This window comes from Myxine glutinosa, chromosome 7, assembly GCF_964187855.1.
Source record: "Myxine glutinosa chromosome 7, kmMyxGlut1.1, whole genome shotgun sequence".
In the NCBI taxonomy this organism is placed as follows: Eukaryota; Metazoa; Chordata; class Myxini; order Myxiniformes; family Myxinidae; genus Myxine; species Myxine glutinosa.
The window spans coordinates 159,622,624-159,641,742 of NC_136267.1; the positions used below are offsets into that span (position 1 = coordinate 159,622,624).

Consider the following 19,119-nt stretch of genomic DNA (forward strand, 5'->3'; position numbering starts at 1 on the left):
GTGCCGCGGTAGCTAAAACCACTCGGCAATTAACATCTGTCCGCGGTACGAACGGGGCTGCGCACCTGCCTTTCCGGAGGTAGCTGTGCATCGTCAGGGACCACGTCGGCCAGTCATAGACGAGGGGACTAATCCCCCCTCGGTAAGGGGAACAGAGGCCAACTTTGGGTTCCGTAACAATTGGTGTCAGGAGTGTCGGATTCGGACCCATAGTGCGCTTACCGCACTCGAAATTACGAGTGGCCCAAAATTTTATTTTAAACACATTCAAATTTAAAATCGTGCCATGGATGGTCAAGGCGACGGGATGCCGGTGGGGGAATTAGAAGAGGGGTTAGGGGTAACCCAGGACCACAGGGAGGAAATGGAGGAGGAGAGCAATGGTGAAGTGGTTGCGGGGGTATCAGGTGCGCAAGATGGTGCCCTCGCGCACGTGGTTACAGCGGCACCAAATTTCGCCACGCTCGTGACCGTAGCAGCGCCGTCAATGGACTGGGGCCTATTCGTGCTGCAAATGCAGGCCTTCATGGCCAAGGCGGAGGAGGAGAGGGAAAGGAATAGTGAGCGATTGGAGGGCCAAATGGGGGCAATGAGGGACGAAGCGCGGGGTACCAGTGCCCAAATTGCAAAGATAGACCAAATTTGAGAGGCTAGGAAGCAAAATGGAGCGAATCGGCAAAATTGGGGACAGAATGGGTGACCGCATGCAAAAATGTGGGGAGACCATGGATCGCATGGTGGGCGAGAGGGTCCCGAGGGTGCACGACGAGGTAAAGCGGGGCGAGGAGCACTGGTTGGGCGAAGTGGAGAAAAGCACGGGTAACTGGACCGGGGTAGAAATCGCGACCCGGGGTATGGGGCAGCCGGCGACCGCTGAGGTAGGAGAGGGAATTTTAATAAAGCCAGCGGCCGTCGTGGTGAATAAAGAAAAAGCAGTAGTGTGTATAATTGAAATTGTAGAAACGACAGACGTAGAAGAGCAACAGTCGGAGGAAGGAATTGAAATTGCTCAAAGTCCGAATACACATCCTGATGCCGTACTTGCTAATCCTTATAAAGATTTGCAGGTGCGCGTGGAGAAAAGGATCCCCCAGGTGAGTCGTGCTGTATGTTGTGAGGGGAGATTTTGTAAGAGGATGTCTGGCGCGAAGAGAATTGTCATGCGCTTGGGATCGCGAAAGCACCCGGGCGTTCTTGGAAGGTCCTGTGTGTGTTGTGTTAAAGCGAATGGCGCGCGTGTGAGGAAAAAGTGTGCGTCAAAGAGTGAGCGTGTTACAAAGCACGAATGTGAAACCGAGTGTGAGCGAGAATGCACGTCGGGGTGTACGGAGTGTGACAAAGTGAGTGAGAGCGATACGGAGTGTACGTGTGAAAATGAGTGTGACACGGAGAGTAAGGTGGTGGTGGAACGTGTGCGAGGAAGCACACCTAAGTTGGTTGTGGTGCGTGTGCGGGAGGGCACATCGGAGCGCGTTAGTGGGTGGATGCAAGAGTGCACGCCCATGGTGGGTGTTACGGAGGGTGTAACGGAGGAGAGGTGTGGACCGAAGTGTGCGAATGGCGAGTGTGCGCAAGAGGGTGCGCGAGAGGTGTGGTGTGTAACAGGGAGTGCGGTGGTGGAATGGACGGAGTGTGTGGGATGCACTGGAGGCGCCGAGACGCCGGGTTTGGTGAGTGTGAAAAGGGTCGCGTGGTGTGAGCATGCAAGTGAAGCATCGACGTTAACCGGGTTAGCAGTTAGGGCGACGGATAGCCGAGGCGAGCACTCGGGGTGCGGTGCACTTTGTTTGATGCGAGGCCCGGCGCGGATCGGTGCCGCATCGCTTCTCTTGGAAGCGTCGTTGCCGATTCGGGCTTGGCTCCGCCCCGCACGGTCGAGTCCGGGCCTTGTCGGGCAAGGCGACCGGTCCAGTTCAAGGGCAGGTGGGAGGAAGCGCCACGGTACCCCCTTGTGGTGGCGGGGTTCCGACCGGGCGAGATTGAGCCATCGGGCCGGGGACCGCAACGTGCCGTGCCGAGATGGTGCGTGGAATCTCGGCCCGACCAAGCCCTCCCACCCCGAACCGAATGCCGTACGGATTCAACCTGCAGGCGACCAAACCACCCAAATTCATTGCTCGGCTTTGCGAAGCCGAGTTTTAATGATGCCATGACACACCGAGGCTCGGATATAGTGGACTGTGATGATGATCGTGTTTTGGATTCGAAATTTTGGGATAGGGAATTTGTGATTGGTTGAAATTTAAGAGCAAAATTGGTAGTGAGACATGCCCGATGTGGGGGGATGGCAACTCTGCCATCCCTCACATAAGGGGGGCAGAGGAGCTATAGGTGTATGGGGTTTATGGCAGTGAAAACTAGCCCGGGAGGGTTAGGATAAAGTGTGTAGGGATCTAGAGAAGATGACCATAGGTAACTGTAAGTTTAAGTAGCAACAGTGGACAGGTAGTGGGGACATAGAGAGGGTAGTTGGATTATAATGACAAGGGAGCGCAATAGTTTAAAGGGGCGACGGGGAAGCGCGAGTTTTAGCAGGGCACCAGGTAGGTCAGATGATGCCGTGTGTGTGTTTAAAAGTGAACAGGTGTATGGAGCAGTGTATGAGTGAGTAATGCTGATTGTGTGTTGTGTTGAGCAAATGGTCCTGGAGGAAGGAGGGTGCAGGTGGCACCAGGTGAGATGGCACAGGTGTGCAAATACAGGTATGGAGAATGGTTGTATTAAATAAATGGTATGGAATATATGGAGTATGGAATGGATGGTATGGAGTGAGTATGGTGAAAACTGTGGAGTGGAGTGGATGGTGCGAAGGTGTGAATGGGGGAAAAGTGGACCCCTATCACGAATACCCGGGGAGGGTAGTTTAAGAGTTAGGTAGAGGGAGTAGGTAACTTGTGGTTGGATATTGGCATCTGTGGTGCGTGGTGGAAGAATGGTGTTTGGATGGGTGCATTAGTGACGTGGAAATGGCTGGGCGTGTGGCCTGTTAGTGTGTGTAGTTGGTTGGACACTCCACCACTGTGAGGATGTCGGCCAGGTGAGGCCACAGGTGGGCTCTGGGAGCCGTTAGAGTTGTGGATGGGGCCCGAGGATCCGGAGGACGGACCCGGGTAGCCCAGTGCCAGAGAGGGCACTGAGTGGGGAGAGCGCCAGAGGGCCTTCCCCAGTTAGATAGGTTAGGGTGAGGAGCAGGTAAGCTCGGAGGCAACTACAGTGGTGGAGGTGTGCAGGTGGGTAGACCTGCTGGGAGAGCCACACGACCCAGTCCTGAAATTGTGCAAGGGCACAGGGAGTTGAATCGGGGGAGTGAGACCCCAAATTGATGAAGCACCACAGTTTGGCCAATGGGAATTTGGTTCTTAAAACCGCATAGAGTAAGTTGGCCAATGGATTGGCAGGGAAAGACCCCGGGTAGTGTAAAGTGTGTTAATGTCATTTAGAAGATAGTTAGGATTAAGAATCTCCTCGCACCATCTACATCCACTCACATGAGGTGACAGAACTCCACGCCATGCCAGGTTGTTTTTATTATTTTTTGTGCAAATGTTGAAATGTGAGACGCATTATGACATGGGTGTGACATTGTGCTGATGTTCCATCTCTCCCTCCTTATGAGGATTGATGACGAATTTGAATGATGGCAAATTTGGTTAGAAATAGGGATTGTGGTGACAAATTTGGTATAGGGGAAATATGGGGAAGACATGACAGTAGTGACGGATTTGTAAATGTGTAGATTTTTGTAAATATGGGGTAAGAGCAAGGGTAGAGTAGGTAACAGGGGGGGTGACGTACGGTAGGGACGAGCTTTCTCACTTCGCTCTCCGCACACACCTCGTCTTGCATTGCCTTGTTTGATGTGTACCCTTGTGACCTTACCCCTCACTCACCTGTCTTCTATCCCCCTGTCTCCCACCCGAGGACTGTGCTCTCTGGGTACTGAGGGGAGCGTGCGGGAGTCCGCCATTGTGTGCCAGAACTCTCGCAACCACAGCTGCCTGCATCGATGCACCACTTATGGACCACATGTCTGTGGCTGAGCACCACTCATGGACCCCACGGGTTGGGGCATGGCCCCTCTGCTGGAACCGGCCATGATGGCCCGAGATCTTGCTGGCGGACCTTGGTAGCATGGCACCTATGCCATACAGGTGAACCACTCCTAGTCGGCCCTTTGGGCCATAAATAAAAACAATGGACACGTTCTGTGCTTGTTTTGTTATGTCCAAATAGGCCGCCAGCAAGAAGAACATGAAGAAAGACGACAACTGGAAGAATAACAATGGCCAGCAGAGGGAGCCGAAGAGGAAGACCAGCACCAGGGGGTTGTTTATTTTTATTATGAACTGCAATGACTGTGCACTGGTTGGTGCTTTTGGTGCTTTATGGTGTTTTGGTACGTTTTTGGTGCTGTATGGTGCGTCGATGCAGGGCAGGCTGTCTCCCCCCCCCCCCCCCCCCCAAAGAACAATCACAGGTCCTGGGGTTAGTTTTGTAAATACCAGCGTTAACTGTAAATAATGCTCCCCCATCGTTCATGTTGTAGTTTGAAGACAATTCCACAATTCGGTTAGCTGTGGGCGTAAATCTGTTAGATAGGGTGCAATGCAGCAGCGGGACATATTTATTTGTGTTTTAAAACTGTCACACTCAGGGTCAGGTTAAATGTAGAGGGAACTACACCTACGTGCCACACTAAAGGTAAAGGTTTAATAGGCCCGGGACGTGCCTAAGAGGAGGAGGGTGCAGTGTTGTGGATTTGAGAATTGTGTTGTGGTTTTTTTATTGTCGTTGTAATGAAGCTTGTGTAAATATCACCCTCTGTGTTGTGTGTAAAGGTCAAAGGGCGTCCCTTAGTTAGGTCATATACAATCACGTAGCAAATCATAGATCTCCCTGTTCAATAGTTATCTCCTTATTATGTGTATTAGTTTAAGGCGTTGTCTTCCATTAATTGACACTCCATTGCACCGAATTCAAATAAGGTAGATTCCCTTCCAATTTCCCTTTTGTCAGCGATTGCCAACTGCATTCGTCCTCCATTACGCACGTGGTCGGTTCGGGGAAGAAAGGCGTGGCCCCCACCTCATCATCAAGGGTGGAGCCCCGAACGACCAACCACAGGCTCGGTGGGTATGGCTTGGTGAGGCGTGGCATAAAACCCGCGGCGGGACGCCCCCACCTCAGATGAGATAGAGGAGAGATGAGTGAGGAGGGCGCACGGAGCAGTCAGTGAAGGAGGAGCTGAAGGTCGAGCTTTGACGTGCAGTTTTCGACCCGCTGCGGCGAAGCAACGCGACCGTGTGACCCAGATTGCGGAGGATCAGCGGCCGCTCACCTGGAGCCTTGCCGTTTACACGGACCAGACCCGCATCCTCCCCGCCTTGTGATCCCGCCTCGTCCGTCCAGCCATCCCTCTGGTCCGAGCTGAACCTTCCCTCCTTTCCAGCCACTCGTGCCTGCCTCCATTTCCCATTCGTGTGAGTCTGTCTTTGTTTGTTCTGTCCTGGGTGTTTAAGTAAGACTGCCATAGGTAAGCTAGCGTTGCACTGTGTCCTTCTGGTCCGTCCCTCTTTCTGTAATTATTTTCTTATTCTTCCTTCTTCCTTGGTTTCTTTGATTGTGTAAATAGTAATTAGTAAATAAATCATATTTGTATTTCCTACCTTTGTTCTGCTTCTTCTTCACATTCGGTCGTTTTAGTGATTTCCCCATTGAAAACCTGTGGCGCGATTTTGGCCAACGTTCAAGGATCGGGTTAGTTTCTGTTAATAGTTCGTGCCGCGGTTGCTAAAACCGCTCGGCAATTAACATCTGTCTGCGGTACGAACGGGGCTGCGCACCTGCCTTTCCGGAGGTAGCTGTGCAGTGTCAGGGACCACGTCGGCCAGTCATAGACGAGGAGACTAATCCCCCCTCGGTAAGGGGAACAGAGGCCGACGTTGGGTTCCGTAACAATATATATATATATATGTATATACATGCACACACACACACACACACACACATTATTAGAAGCATTGCTTCGTGTCTACCGGCATTAGTTGGTAGATGTTAAAGGTCTCACAGTGTCCTTTGAGAAGAATAGGTGAGAATTCTAAATTCCTGCCCTAACCTTAGTTGAAATTCAGGCCTGGCCAGCTGGATCGTGAAAGACCTGGGCCAACCTTCCTCTGTCCAACTCCACAATAACGTGGGAACAATTATGGACATTAAAGAAGAAGTATAAAAAGTAGAGTAGTACAAGCATTGATTAAAGCTGGTAGACAATGTTAATAGTCCACAGAACCTATTCATTTCTCTTCACAAGAGTCTACAGCTGTATTACCATAGCAATATGGTTAAACAATTCCAGTACCAAAGAGAAATAAAGGCATTGGATGCTATGATGGTGCAGTATGTGTGTGATGCTTTATTAATTTGCTGTGTTTGACCTAACATGTTGACTTCAAGGACAGGAAGTTGTTATTTAAGACTCAAAATCACCTCACAGTCACCTGCATTAATGAACGTCCTCAAATATAACACAGCTTGGTATTTCATGTCTCCCTTGATATTTTCCCTCTCAGCATGCCACAGAACAGCATGGAGTCACAGAGGGGAATGCAGCTTCACGAAGCTTGCACATCTCACCATCTCTCCCAAATATTTCCCTCGGCCTTCCTCTATCTGGAGCTGTACAAACTGCCCACCTGTCTGTGAGTCAATGCCGGCATTCCCTGTTCACTCCATTAATTTCCTGTACTTAGATGGTTCAGGACAAGAAGCACCCACTCACTTGCTGCATATGGTTCTTGTACCGCTACATTTATGGTTTGGGCACAAGATATAAAACACAAATCCAACTACCGGTTTGGTGAGTTAAAACAAGCTTTGATGTATTGAAAGATTCAAAGTTTTATTCGATGGAATTCTACCTCAAGTATCCGACATTGCCCGGGGAGGCGGGGGGGGGGGGGGGGGAAGTGGAGGTGAAAGGGTAGGGGAGGTGGGAAGGGGAGGGGTGGGGAAGGAGAGGTGAAAGGACAAAGGAAGGGGAGAGGTATACTGTACATATATCTTTTCGGGGGGCTTTGACAAGCCCTTCCATTTGGTGGGGTGGGAGAAATATTGGAGGACAGATTTACCTGTGTGAAGAGTGCTTTAACCTCAGCGTTGCCCAGGTAAAAAAGGAAATTGTAATACACTCTGCCACCAACACCAGGTGGCGCTACACAATACACATTTACATCGAGAATTTATTTTGCCCCCCCCCCCCCCCCAGCTCTCACGGCCACATAGCCTATGTCCCTCCCCCCTCCCCCCGGCACAAAGTTGTATTTGTTTACCCCGACCTTGGAGTTTGTAACTTGAAAGATGTGGCTGTGCATAAGGAACAAATGAAGACAGAAAGCCACACACACACACACACACACACACACACACACACACACACACACACACACACACACATGAATGAATGTCATATATATCTTTATTATAATAGAGCAAACGTATGTCGTTATGTTTATATGCGACCAAAACGTCTTCTTCTTCTTCAAATAAAATTAACACCCTCTTAATTACGTTAAGACTGCTGAGACCCCTCAGACCTTTGATGACCCTTTAAGACCCTGAAGACCCAAAACACCCAGAAGACCCAAAACACTCCGAAGACCCAAAACACCCCGCAGACCCAGAAGACCCCAAAGACCATTTAGACCCAAAATACCCCAAACAACCAAAATACCCCAAACACTTTTAAAGACCCGTAAGACACAAAACACCTGAAGACAACGAAGACCCAAAAGACACCGAAGACCCAAAACACCCCAAAGACCCAAAATACCCTTAAAGGCCCAGAGGATCCAAAAGACCCTGAAGACCCAAATGCCCCTGAAGACCCAAAACACCATGAAGACACAAAAGACCCAAAAGACACCAAAATGGTCAAAGATGCCTATCCCTCTGAAACGACTGTGGTGAGGCACGCGGAGTGTGCCAAGTCACGCTTGTATATATAATGGAGTCATATTTTGGTGAAATGTCATATTCAGAAGTAATAATGTCATATTTTGGACACTTAGTTGACAATGAATTGTGTTCAAAGTTGACAATTATGTTCGTTTTTAAACATTTTAAATTCCCATGACAGGGCTATTGTTTTCAAAACATCAGTCAATGCTGATTGATGATTTATGGGCATGAACTAGAACTTGTGATCTCTCTACTCGTCCTACTTCCTTATTGTCCTTATCCTACTCCCTACTTTGGAGTCGACAGAGAAGGACGTTTGGTGAAAGCCTTCACAAACTCACTGGCCAAGCTTGACATTCAAGAGAAGACACCAGGAGTTTGTAATTTGTTCAGGGTTCCAGCAATAACTCACATATTTGTTGTGAGATACTTTAGGTCCACTCACTAATGCTAGCAGACAGGAGATCTCGCTTCACGTTCAAACGAGAGACGACACGATCATTGAACAATCCAACAGTTTGTAGTCGGGTCGATAAATCGAACCCAGACTAGACCGCTTAAAGCTAAAGTGAGTTACCTCTGTGTACACTTAAGATATTGTTGATACAAGGATATTATAGGGAACAGATGTAGGCCCACCAATTAGGGTGGAAGTTTAAATTAGAGGGACCACCACCTTGCCATTAGTCGTGGAATGATAGTCCTCGGAAATCTGCCTCCTGTCTTGCGATTCTAATGGCGTGGAAGGCCTTGTTGCCATCCCCCTCAATAATGGAAAGGTGGGAAGCAGGTGCACCACTCCACAGTGGGGATCCGTACTCCTTTGAGCTCTATATGAAAGCTTTGTGCACTGTGATGCACGAGCCTGGTGTTGTTCAGGAATTAATGGGTTCAGAATGATAATTTAGCAACTGTACCACTCTTCTGGTCAGTTCAGTTTCATTTTCTTTCCACACAACTTCGAATTGTCTTTGGTTCTGATTAATAACATTCCCACCATCTATAACCTTCCTGATCCTTAGTAACCATCTTGCTGTGCCTCCCAGGCCATCATGGCTTTGTCTGCGAAGCAACAGCAACAGCAAACCACCAAAAGCTGCTCATCAGGTCCTGCTGGGCATTTTGCTACTTCTTTGCCCCTTTATCTCATCTCCCGGCATGCTGATGTCGAGCATGGTGTGGGTCACAGCAGCAGTCAACCTGACCTACTTCGCACCGCCGGGCCAAAAACTGAGGCAGGGCATCTTCCCGCTCAGCTACTTCCAGGTCAGCACATGTTTTACAAGTATGCTGTCTTTTATTAAGTTATATCTGAAGATTCTTTTCAATTCTTCCTTAGGATTCCTCCACCACCTAAGGTTATGTTTTCATCCCGGTTTGTTACTTGCCCGGTAAAGATTCCGGCAAATATGTTGATCGGTTGGTTTATCTGTCTGTTTGTCTGTCTGTCCGATTGTCTGTCTGTGCGCAGCACTACGTCTACACCGTTGCACGTAGAATCGCCAAACTTTACACACATATTTGTCTTGCACTGGAATAGACTGTGCCCAATTTTTAACTCTCTCGGCCCTAGGCCTCCATTATGACGTCATAATTTGATAATTCGACAAGTACAAAACTTCATCCAATCAAGATGCAATTTCTTGACCGACATGACGGCATAAACTGGTGCAGAAAAAAAAAATGATGACGTCATCGGTCACGTGGTTCGGCCGCCATCTTGGAAAAACCAAAAAACTGCACCTCTATATCTCCGAAAGTGCTGAATTGAAAAAATTGAGACATGGCTCATTGTAAAGAACTCTCCATGGGGAATAAAATATGTTAATGATTATGTCATTGGTGCCTCCATTATGACGTCATAATTCGACGAGTACAAAACTTCATCCGATCAAGATGCAATTTCTTGAGCGCCATGTCGGCATAAACTGGTGGAGAAAAAAAATAATGATGATGTCACCGGTCACGTGGTTCGGCCGCCATCTTGGAAAAACGGAAAAAATTTGCACCTCTATATCTCCGAAAGTGCTAAATAGAAAGAATTGAGACATGGCTCATTGTAAAGAACTCTCCATGGGGAATAAATATGTTAATGATGATGTCATAGGTGCCTCCATTATGACGTCATAATTCGACAAGTACAAAACTTCATCCGATCAAGATGAAATTTCTTGAGCATCATCAAGGAATAAATTAGTTTAGAAAACAAATAATGATGACGTCATCGGTCACGTGGTTCGGCCACCATATTTGTCCAAAATTGCCAATAAAAAAGTACATTCCGGCAACTCCTCGGTCTCTGACCGATTTTTCATCTGTTTGTCTGTCTCTGTTTGTCTGTGAGCAGGATATCTCAAAAAGTTATGGATGGATTTGGGTGAAATTTGTTGGACAGGTTGGGTGTGTGACAGAGACAAATTGATGAGATTTTGGTGCAGATGCGATCCATATAAGATAATATTTTTTGATTTTGTAGCAATTCTTCACCATTCAGAGATGGGGCCAAAAACTATATTTAGCATGATGTTTCAAAGAGCTATTAATGAGTTATGACAAAACTTGGTGGATGAGTTGGATAGGTGAGAAGAAGAAGCTGAATAGATTTTGGTTCAGGTCCGGATGCAGTTCCGGCCTATCAGTGGGATACAAAACGTAAACTGTACAGCCTGGCGGAGGTATGCGCTCTTCCATGTGCCCTTCTAGTTTTCTTTTCTTTGGCATGCAGCATTTGGCTACAGGATTGATCATTGTTGGAGCATGGCTATGCAACCGACGCAGTGCCCTCTGTAGGTTAAAGCAGGAATTCGAAATGTTCCAAGATAATCTTTTCCAATTATCAAGTAATTTTTTTACTGTCCAACACATTTCTACCTCTTTTCTTTTCAACAAACAACAAACAATTAACAAGCCTGGTGTTGGTTTAGTGGTTAGGGTGCTGGCTTGAGATCCTAGGATCCTGGGTTCGAATCCCGGTCGATCACTGAATTAACGCCAGGGGGGTTGACTCAGCCTGTCATCCTTCCGAGGTCGGCAAATTGAGTACCAGCTTGCTGGGATAAATGATCACGGTGTGTACCCCGATTTAGAATAGGTACACCGCATCCCTGCGCATCGTAAGAGGCGACCAAGGGTTGGCGTCAGGAAGGGCATCCGAACATAAAAACATTTCCTCAAACAGGGAACCATGATTGTCATAGGGCCCGCAAGGCTAACCCCCACTCTAGTGGGGAAAATGGCCTTAAAACGATCATTCAAACAGTCATAATTTATCAATGCAGCATAAAGCAACTTAAACTTCCGTTAATTTTTTCGAAAAAGTTTTGAAAGAGGGGGGGGGGGGGGCTCAATGAAGAGTTGTCACACAAATCATACACACACGTGCATACAGAGACACCATACAACACACGACTTGACTTCAGACAAACACAGCCTGTGATCTTGAGGGGAGTGACATAACGTTCTGGGGCCCTCTGGTGATGCCATTTTGTGCCCTCACTTTCTCTCTGCAGTCAGAAGTGAAATAAGGAGAAAGTGATATCGGGTGTATTTCATTAATTATTTTTCCATTTCAATCTACTTTTTTGACTTCCTGTGGGTTAGGCTAGAAGGTTTTTGGCCCAAGTCTTTCACTAACTGGCTGGCCAGGCTTGATATTGGACTAAAACTGGCAGGAATTTGGAATTTTGCCAGGGTGTTGATGAAAACTCTTTGTGAAGAATACCATGTGATCTTTACCATTCACCAACTAAGAGTACCACAAAGGACTTCAAGTTTAATGTCAATCTGAGTGAGAGCACATTTTGCAATGCAACACCCTGCCTGTAATGCACCAATCTTAGTGTATATCCATATTGGAAATCGAATCCACATTATACAGCTCAAAGGTGTGTTCTACCTGTTCACCCAACTGTTATTGATAACAATATGAGTTCACTTGTAAAGAGCTTCAATGCAGGAGGCCATTCGGCCTATCAAGCCTGTACAGTGGTTGCCAATCTATGGTCGTTTGTCCATACTCTATCCTTTTTTAAAATCTGAGCGTCAAGCAAGGAAGCAGCACGCACCATTTTAAAGTGTTTGGTGTGATCCGGCCAGGGTCGGAATCGAACCGCCAACCTCCCAGAATCAGAGCGAATGCTCCAACCATTATGACACCGAGTCTGGTAATGACTATCTATCACTTATATCTCGAATGACTATAATGCATTGAAAGTTGTCATCACATTGCTGGGACTTTTCATGGCTTTAGATAAGCATTCCTTCTGTTATTTGAACGTTGATATATTTCTGTTTCATTATCATGAGGCGTGCCTCCCTTCGCTTGGCTGATGGGTTTAATCAAAAGGCATCATGTTGTACTTCACAAACATATTGCATGTGTATCTGTGTCCATGAGGATGTAAAATGAAGTAAAACACGTGAGAAAGGATCTTTTATAATATGTAGTTGTTGTTGTTGTGGCTGTGATTGTTGTTATTTGCATACTCCTTTTTGTAAGTTTGCAAGTTTGCAGTCTTGGAAGTTGCATTCTTCTCTGGCCCAACAGTTCAGCAGATTTGCGATGACTAATGACCGAAGTGGTGGCCTGGTGAGCCGACTTGCCCAACCATTCCTTAGTTAAAACAAGAATGACCGAGGTATGGTCACAACCTGCAACAAAATCCAGTAACGGGACAATTGGGAAACACATTTAAAGCTCTCTTAAAAGATGAACAGCGTGATTGGGAAACACACATTTAATGCGGTATTTAAAAAATTAGCACGACACCTAGTTTCACACGCGAATCCTGTAAACACACGCGAATCTCATATGAAAAGAAATTCGAATGGTGCGCACCACTCTGTATCTGCCACTGAACTTTATCCAATATCATAGCATATCATTTATCAACGAAAATCTGAAGGGAGTTGAGGGTTGTGCACCCCCTTTCCCCTCACCACTGGGTCCGCCTATGCACTCACACTTTAATTGAGTGCTGTCGGTGAAAAGCAACAATACAAAACATGCTTATGAGGTCACAAAAGCAATCAAATTAAATGTTTTTGATGAGAATCATGTGATATGTAATTCGAGAAGTGTTTGGTTTTGTTTGCTTCACTTCTATGCACTCGTGACTGCTGAAAAACTGGAGGTTGTCCTCGTGGTGTACACGGGAAGGTTTTAGACCAAAATGTTATTTTAATAGCATTCAGAGTTCAGGGTGGGGAGGGGGGTATCGTATAGCGCCATTCCACGGTGTGAGGGGGTATTACAAGTCATAATAAAATACCCCAATTTCCTGTATGAAAACCATTGACATGAAAAAGTGGGGGATTATCACACTAAATATCACACTGTTTGTATGTATGTTTTAGTCATGTGCACTGCTGAACTGCTGGACAGAATGAATTCAAAACTATTGGTTTTACTTGGGGTGTACCCAAGAAGGTTTCAGGGGATAAAACAGTTTCAGAGATATGGCCGGATCAGGGTGGATAGAAGACCTCACAATTCTCCTTACGTAAATGTGTATCGTATGTTGCCACCTGGTGAAAGCCAGCATTACTAGTCATAATAAATCAGGCCATAAAGACAAAAGTGGCAGAACTGGTATTAACCAGTCTGTAAGGACATGTTCTTTGCTAATCTTCCATATATAAAAGGAGCTGAGGTTCTCCATCCGTAACGCTTTATTCTAAAGAGTTTCTGCTTTCGTAGAGTAATACAATTGGTAGAATTGGATAGGTAATAATTGATTTACTTGGAACAAAAATTTGGTCGTTTAATCACAAACAAACTTGCCTGCTTTAAAAGCTCGTGTTTCTGCGATTGAGGAAGAAGAAGTGGGACATAGAGCTTTAATGTAGTGGTTCCAATAACCACCTTTAGAGGCCATTTTTCCCCGCAAAGTGGGGGTTGGCCTTTTTCGGGAACCATGGTTGTTGTTGTTTTTTGGTCCCCTTTTTGAAGCAATGTTTTACGGCCGGATGCCCTTCCTGCCGCCAACCCTTTTTGTCGCCTTTTACGACAAGCAGGGAATTACCAGTGAACTGGTACTCAATTAGCCGACCTCGACCTCGGAAGGATGACAGGCTGAGTCAACCCCCCTGGCGTTAATTCAGCGATCAAATTCCAATGTTCCAAGGTTCCAATGGTAAAATATATTATTAAATGACAGCAGGAATCTTTTAGAATTAAGAAGGACATTGGAGGAGCACACTAATTATATATAGTAATATTTCTCGAAGGAATATAAACTAAAACAATGTGACTGTGTCGCCAATATGCCTCCGCATAGTCCCACAACGGGTAGATGCCATAACTTTGCATATGTATGGGTAGGGGATCACATTTGTGAAGTTTTGTGTTGATCGGATAAGTTTTGTTTTTCTATCCAAGATGGCTGCCAATCCACGTGACCTATGACATCATCATTTTCAAACTATATGCAACAGTGCTGTTCGATGATATTTGTAAAATTTCGCATAGACAGAGTGAGCGGTTTCAGAGATATAATTATTTAATATTTTCCTTCAATCCAATATGGCTGCCAAACCATGTGCCCTATGATGTCATAAATTTTATATTTCAATACAAATGGGTCATAGATCATGTGCATGCAATTTCAGATTTTTAGGATAAGGAATTTGATTAAAACATTTTTGGCTGGTATACCACTTCACCTATGATGTCATCATTATCATGCTTTTGTTCCCCATTGGGAGTACTTGACAATGTGCCAAGTTTCAAATTTTTCCATTCAGCGGTTTCCGAGAAATAATTTTGAAATAACTTGCATTTAATCCAAGATGGCTGCCATACCACGTGACCTATGACATCACAATTATCATAAAAACATTTTGCATGGGTGTCACTCCTACCCTGAAAGTTTCGTCTCAATCGGACATATGGTTGCTGAGAAAAACAAGGTTTAGCCCGTCCGGACGGACGGACATCCCAAAAACATAATGCCTCCGGCGACTTTGTCAGCGGAGGCATAAAAAAGATAAAAGTACATGGAAGGAGCACATTTTTCACTCTACTGCCCTTGCCTCACTCTGCTCGTTTGGAAGTGATTACAATCGGACGTCCCTCGACTCTCTCTCGTTCTCGCATCTCTCGTTCTTGGACCTCCTGCCTGCCCCCAAACTTCCGCTGACGATCCTCCTTTCCTGTGTTCACGCGCGGACCTCGTGAGCGATCGCGTGGGGACACGAGGCCTGCGGCAGCAGCGTACGGAGGGCCTAGCGGAGCGTGAACGAGGGAATCGAGGCCTGGTCGCGCCGACGGCCGAGTAGTTCCCGGGGATCAGAGCCGTGCCCGGCTTGCATGCTTGGGGCCTGAACGACGAGCCTGAATGGACCTGATTGTTCCAGACATCACACCCAGATAGATACAACGCATCACACAAACACAATGATTAATTTTATTATCCTTCCCATTTGTCCAGTTGTTTAGGTCTGGTGTGGGGACGTCCCAAAGTAGAACATTTATTTACCACGGCGCATTATTTTCCTGTCCCGATAGTTATTGCGAATAAACCCTTTTATTATTTTCCCTTGTATTCTAAACCCCATGTTCGTGTGAGTTTAATTATTTGTAAGGTTGAAGACTGCGCGCGGACCGTCAGGTAAATTCCCGCTTCTTCTTCTTTTCCTTCTTCCTCCCACGCTTGCATAGAAATCCGCCATTGGTCGTTGCCTCAAATAACGCTCAAATTGCTATCCATGATTTTCCAGTATTAACCGAGGGGAATCACACGACAGTATATACAGTGCCTTCAGAAAGTATTCACACCCCTTGACTTTTTCACATTTTGTTGTGTTATATCCTGAATTTAAAATGGATTAAACTTAAATTATTTGTTACTGATCTACTCAAAATACCCCATTATGACAAAGTAAAAACATGTTTTTAGAAGTTCTTACAAATTTATTGAAAATGAAATACAGACATATAAGTACTACATAAGTATTCAGTTTGGAGTCAATACTTCGTAGCTGCGCCTTTGGCAGCGATAATAGATTTGAGTCTTCTTGGATATGTATGTATTAGCTTTGCACATCTGGATTTGGGGAGTTTCTCCCATTCTTCCTTGCAGATTTTCTCAAACTTTGTCAAGTTGGATAGGGAGTGTCAGTGAACATCAATCTTCAAGTCTTTCCACGGATTCTCAATGGGATTCAAGTCTGGGCTTGGCTGGGTCACTCAAGGACTTTTATGTTCTTGTTCTGAAGCCATTCCAGTGTTACTTTGGCTGTATGCTTGGGGTCATTGTCCTCTGGGAATGTAAATCTTTTGCACTCTGAAGTAGGTTGTCCTCAAGGATTTACCTGTATTTGGCTCCATTCATTGTTCTCTATATCCTTACAAGTCTCCCATTCCCTGCCGCTGAAAAGCATCCCCACAGCATGATGCTGCCACCACCATGCTTCACGGTTCCCATAGCATGATGCTGCCATCACCAAGATGGTGTTAGATGGGTGATGAGCTGTGCTCGGTTTTCACCAGACATAGTGCTTTGCATTCAGGGTAAAGAGTTCAATTTTCGTCTCATCAGACCACAGAATATTTGGCCTCGTGCTCTCAGAGTATTTTATGCGCCATTTTGCAAACTCCAGGCATGCTCCCATGTGCCTTTTTATCAGGAGTGGAATCCGTGTGGTCACCCTTTCATAAAGCCTACATTTGTGAAGTGCTGCAGAGACTGTTGTCCTTCCGGCAGTTTCTCCCATCTCAGCCAAATAACTCTAGTTTGGCAGAGTGGTCATTGGGTTATTGGTCACCTCCCTGACAAAGGTCCTCATTGCCCGGTTACTTAGTTTGGTCACATAGCCAGCTCTAGCAAGAGTCTGGGAGTTCCATATGCTTTCCATTTCCCAATGATGGAGCTCACTGTTCTCTTGGGAACTTTCAACACTCCAGAAATTGTTTTATATCCTTCCCCTGACCTATACCTCCTCACAATTCCATCTCAGTGTTCTACGCACAGTTCATAATTCTTCGAAAGAGAAGGACACTGGACACAGAAAGAGAAAGGAGAAATGCGAACAACATGGCTGAGGGATAAGGCCAACAAGGGATGTGGGGGATGAGAGGTAGAGGAGAATGCTGGGGATTGATAAAATGGATGCAGAAGAAAACTCCAAGGAAGGAAAAACTGCAAATTTATGGGAATGGGGGTTAACAGGCGTGGAAAAGATCATGGTTTTTAAAGGGAGGTAGTGATCTGAGATAGTGGTGAACAGCTGTCTTGACGACCTGGTGGGAAGAATGAGATTGATGCAAATGTTGAAGTAGGTTCCACATGTGGGGAAAAAGAGGAGCAAATGAGTGGAGGTGAGCAGTGATTCTGGATATTGGGAGTTTCACTAGGAGGGAGTTGATGATTGACTGAGTGCACCCTGCAGAAACCTGGGGGTACAAAGCACGGAGAGGGCAGAGGGGACAAGACTTGTAAAGGAGGCGGAAGACCATCTACAAAGCAAGGAAGTGGAAGAGGACAAAGAGACAATCGACCTGTCTGTGATGGCAAAGTGATCAGCCCATGATCAGCTTTATCATGAGATTCCAATGATCTTGACGGCCTTGGTTTTCATGGTGTCAAGCTGAGCAAGGTGTAAGACAGTGTTGCCAGTCCAGAGGGGAGAGCAGTACTCCATCAATATGTGGATGAAGGTCCTGTAGGTTGATAGGATTTCAGGTATGCCAAGGAATGACTTTACATGATGGAGGATGCATAACAATATTTAATGATCATGAGTCTGGCTTTGGTGGCCCACTTTGAAATGTGGTTGTAAGCTCTGAGAGTGCTGAGAGTGAGACCTGAGAGTGAGACCCAAGAATTTGGGTGACTGAACTTTGAGAAGGTTGTTCAGAAATACATTGGAGGGTTCGCAGATGGTCCTTTCGGAGATAGCAAGTGTGTGGGATTTCTCAGAATTGAAAGACATTTTCCATATGTTTGACCGCTTGTGATTTTGTCAAAGTCTGAAGAGAGGCAAGGGGCTCCCTGTCTGTCCGAAAGATGAGGGATGTCACGGCAGAGGGTGTAGTCATCAACAAAGAGATAAATAGGATTTTCTAGAGAGTCAGGGAGATCGTTGATGAAAATGAGGAAAAGGACTGGACTGAGAACATTCCCTTATAGTATAGTCAATATAGCGCCAAAATACCCCTACCCCCAAAAAATTACAAAAAAGCGTTTTATGGTTATTTCTTGTACTTTAAGGCATAGTGAACAACATATTAAAAGTTAGACAGACATGGAGCACGGGAAAGTAAAAATTTCTGACATTAAAAAATGGCCCAAATCTGCCCCCGTTTTCACTTGACACTATTAAGATGGAACATACCAGATTAAGACCACCACCACTTATTAATGATGATTGGGGTAATTACGTTATAATCTAATTGGACTTGTTGTAAAAAGATAAAAAAATGTTTAAAAAAAAAAAGGTTTTGATTGTTGCGTACCAGCATTTTAATGTTGAATCTAAGGAAGCCTAAATGTCAAAAACCACTAAACCTATGAAGTTACCTTTTTGTATGATGTTTAATTATGATGTTAGCTGTCACATTACAGAGTTTGGAGGCAATTGCTAATCATTTATGTGAAATATAGCCAATTAAGCATTTAGTGGTGAGTAAATATGCATTTCAACCGATGACATGTTTCCTAACTTTAATATTTTCCAGGATAGAAAATGAGCTCAAGCAAAGAAACCTGCCCCTTATGCCAAAGGGAATTGGATTGTGAGGAGACAGTGGTGGTTCGTGAGAAAGGAGCTAAAGGTATCAACCATGCTAGCGTCAAAAGAGGTGTCGTGTCTTACATGTCACATTGTGGCTAAAATAATGGAGGATGACCCTGGTTTTCAGGACCAGGTGAAGGAACTAGAGAAACTTTACACGCTGATGGAGACTGGTGAAAATGACTTGGAGTCATTGTTGCAATCAGATTGCATTTGCCAGATTGACAAAGCTTTGACACTCAAAAGGAATGAATTGGCAGGGACCTCCAAAACCAGCGCACTGTGGATCAACTACCAGCGCATGGTAGGAATTGCTCTGGCACTTGTTGCAGCTGATCGAATGGGGTCATGGGAGATGCATCTCCGTGCCATCTCAGCTTGCTTGCCGTTATTTGCGGCTGCTGGCCATCCCAATTATCTGAAGTCAGC

At 45.8% G+C, this 19,119-nt stretch overlaps 1 protein-coding gene across 1 annotated transcript in view; it reads left to right on the forward strand.

Moving 5' to 3' along the window:
* The window catches only part of LOC137430902 (histone deacetylase 4-like), a 500,554-nt gene that overhangs the window by 144,449 nt on the left and 336,986 nt on the right, over positions 1 to 19,119 (forward strand). The window contains exons 8-9 of the mRNA XM_078782462.1: positions 6,570 to 6,698; positions 9,003 to 9,222. Coding sequence (XP_078638588.1) covers positions 6,570 to 6,698; positions 9,003 to 9,222 — 349 coding nt within the window. The remainder of the gene's footprint in view (positions 1 to 6,569; positions 6,699 to 9,002; positions 9,223 to 19,119) is intronic.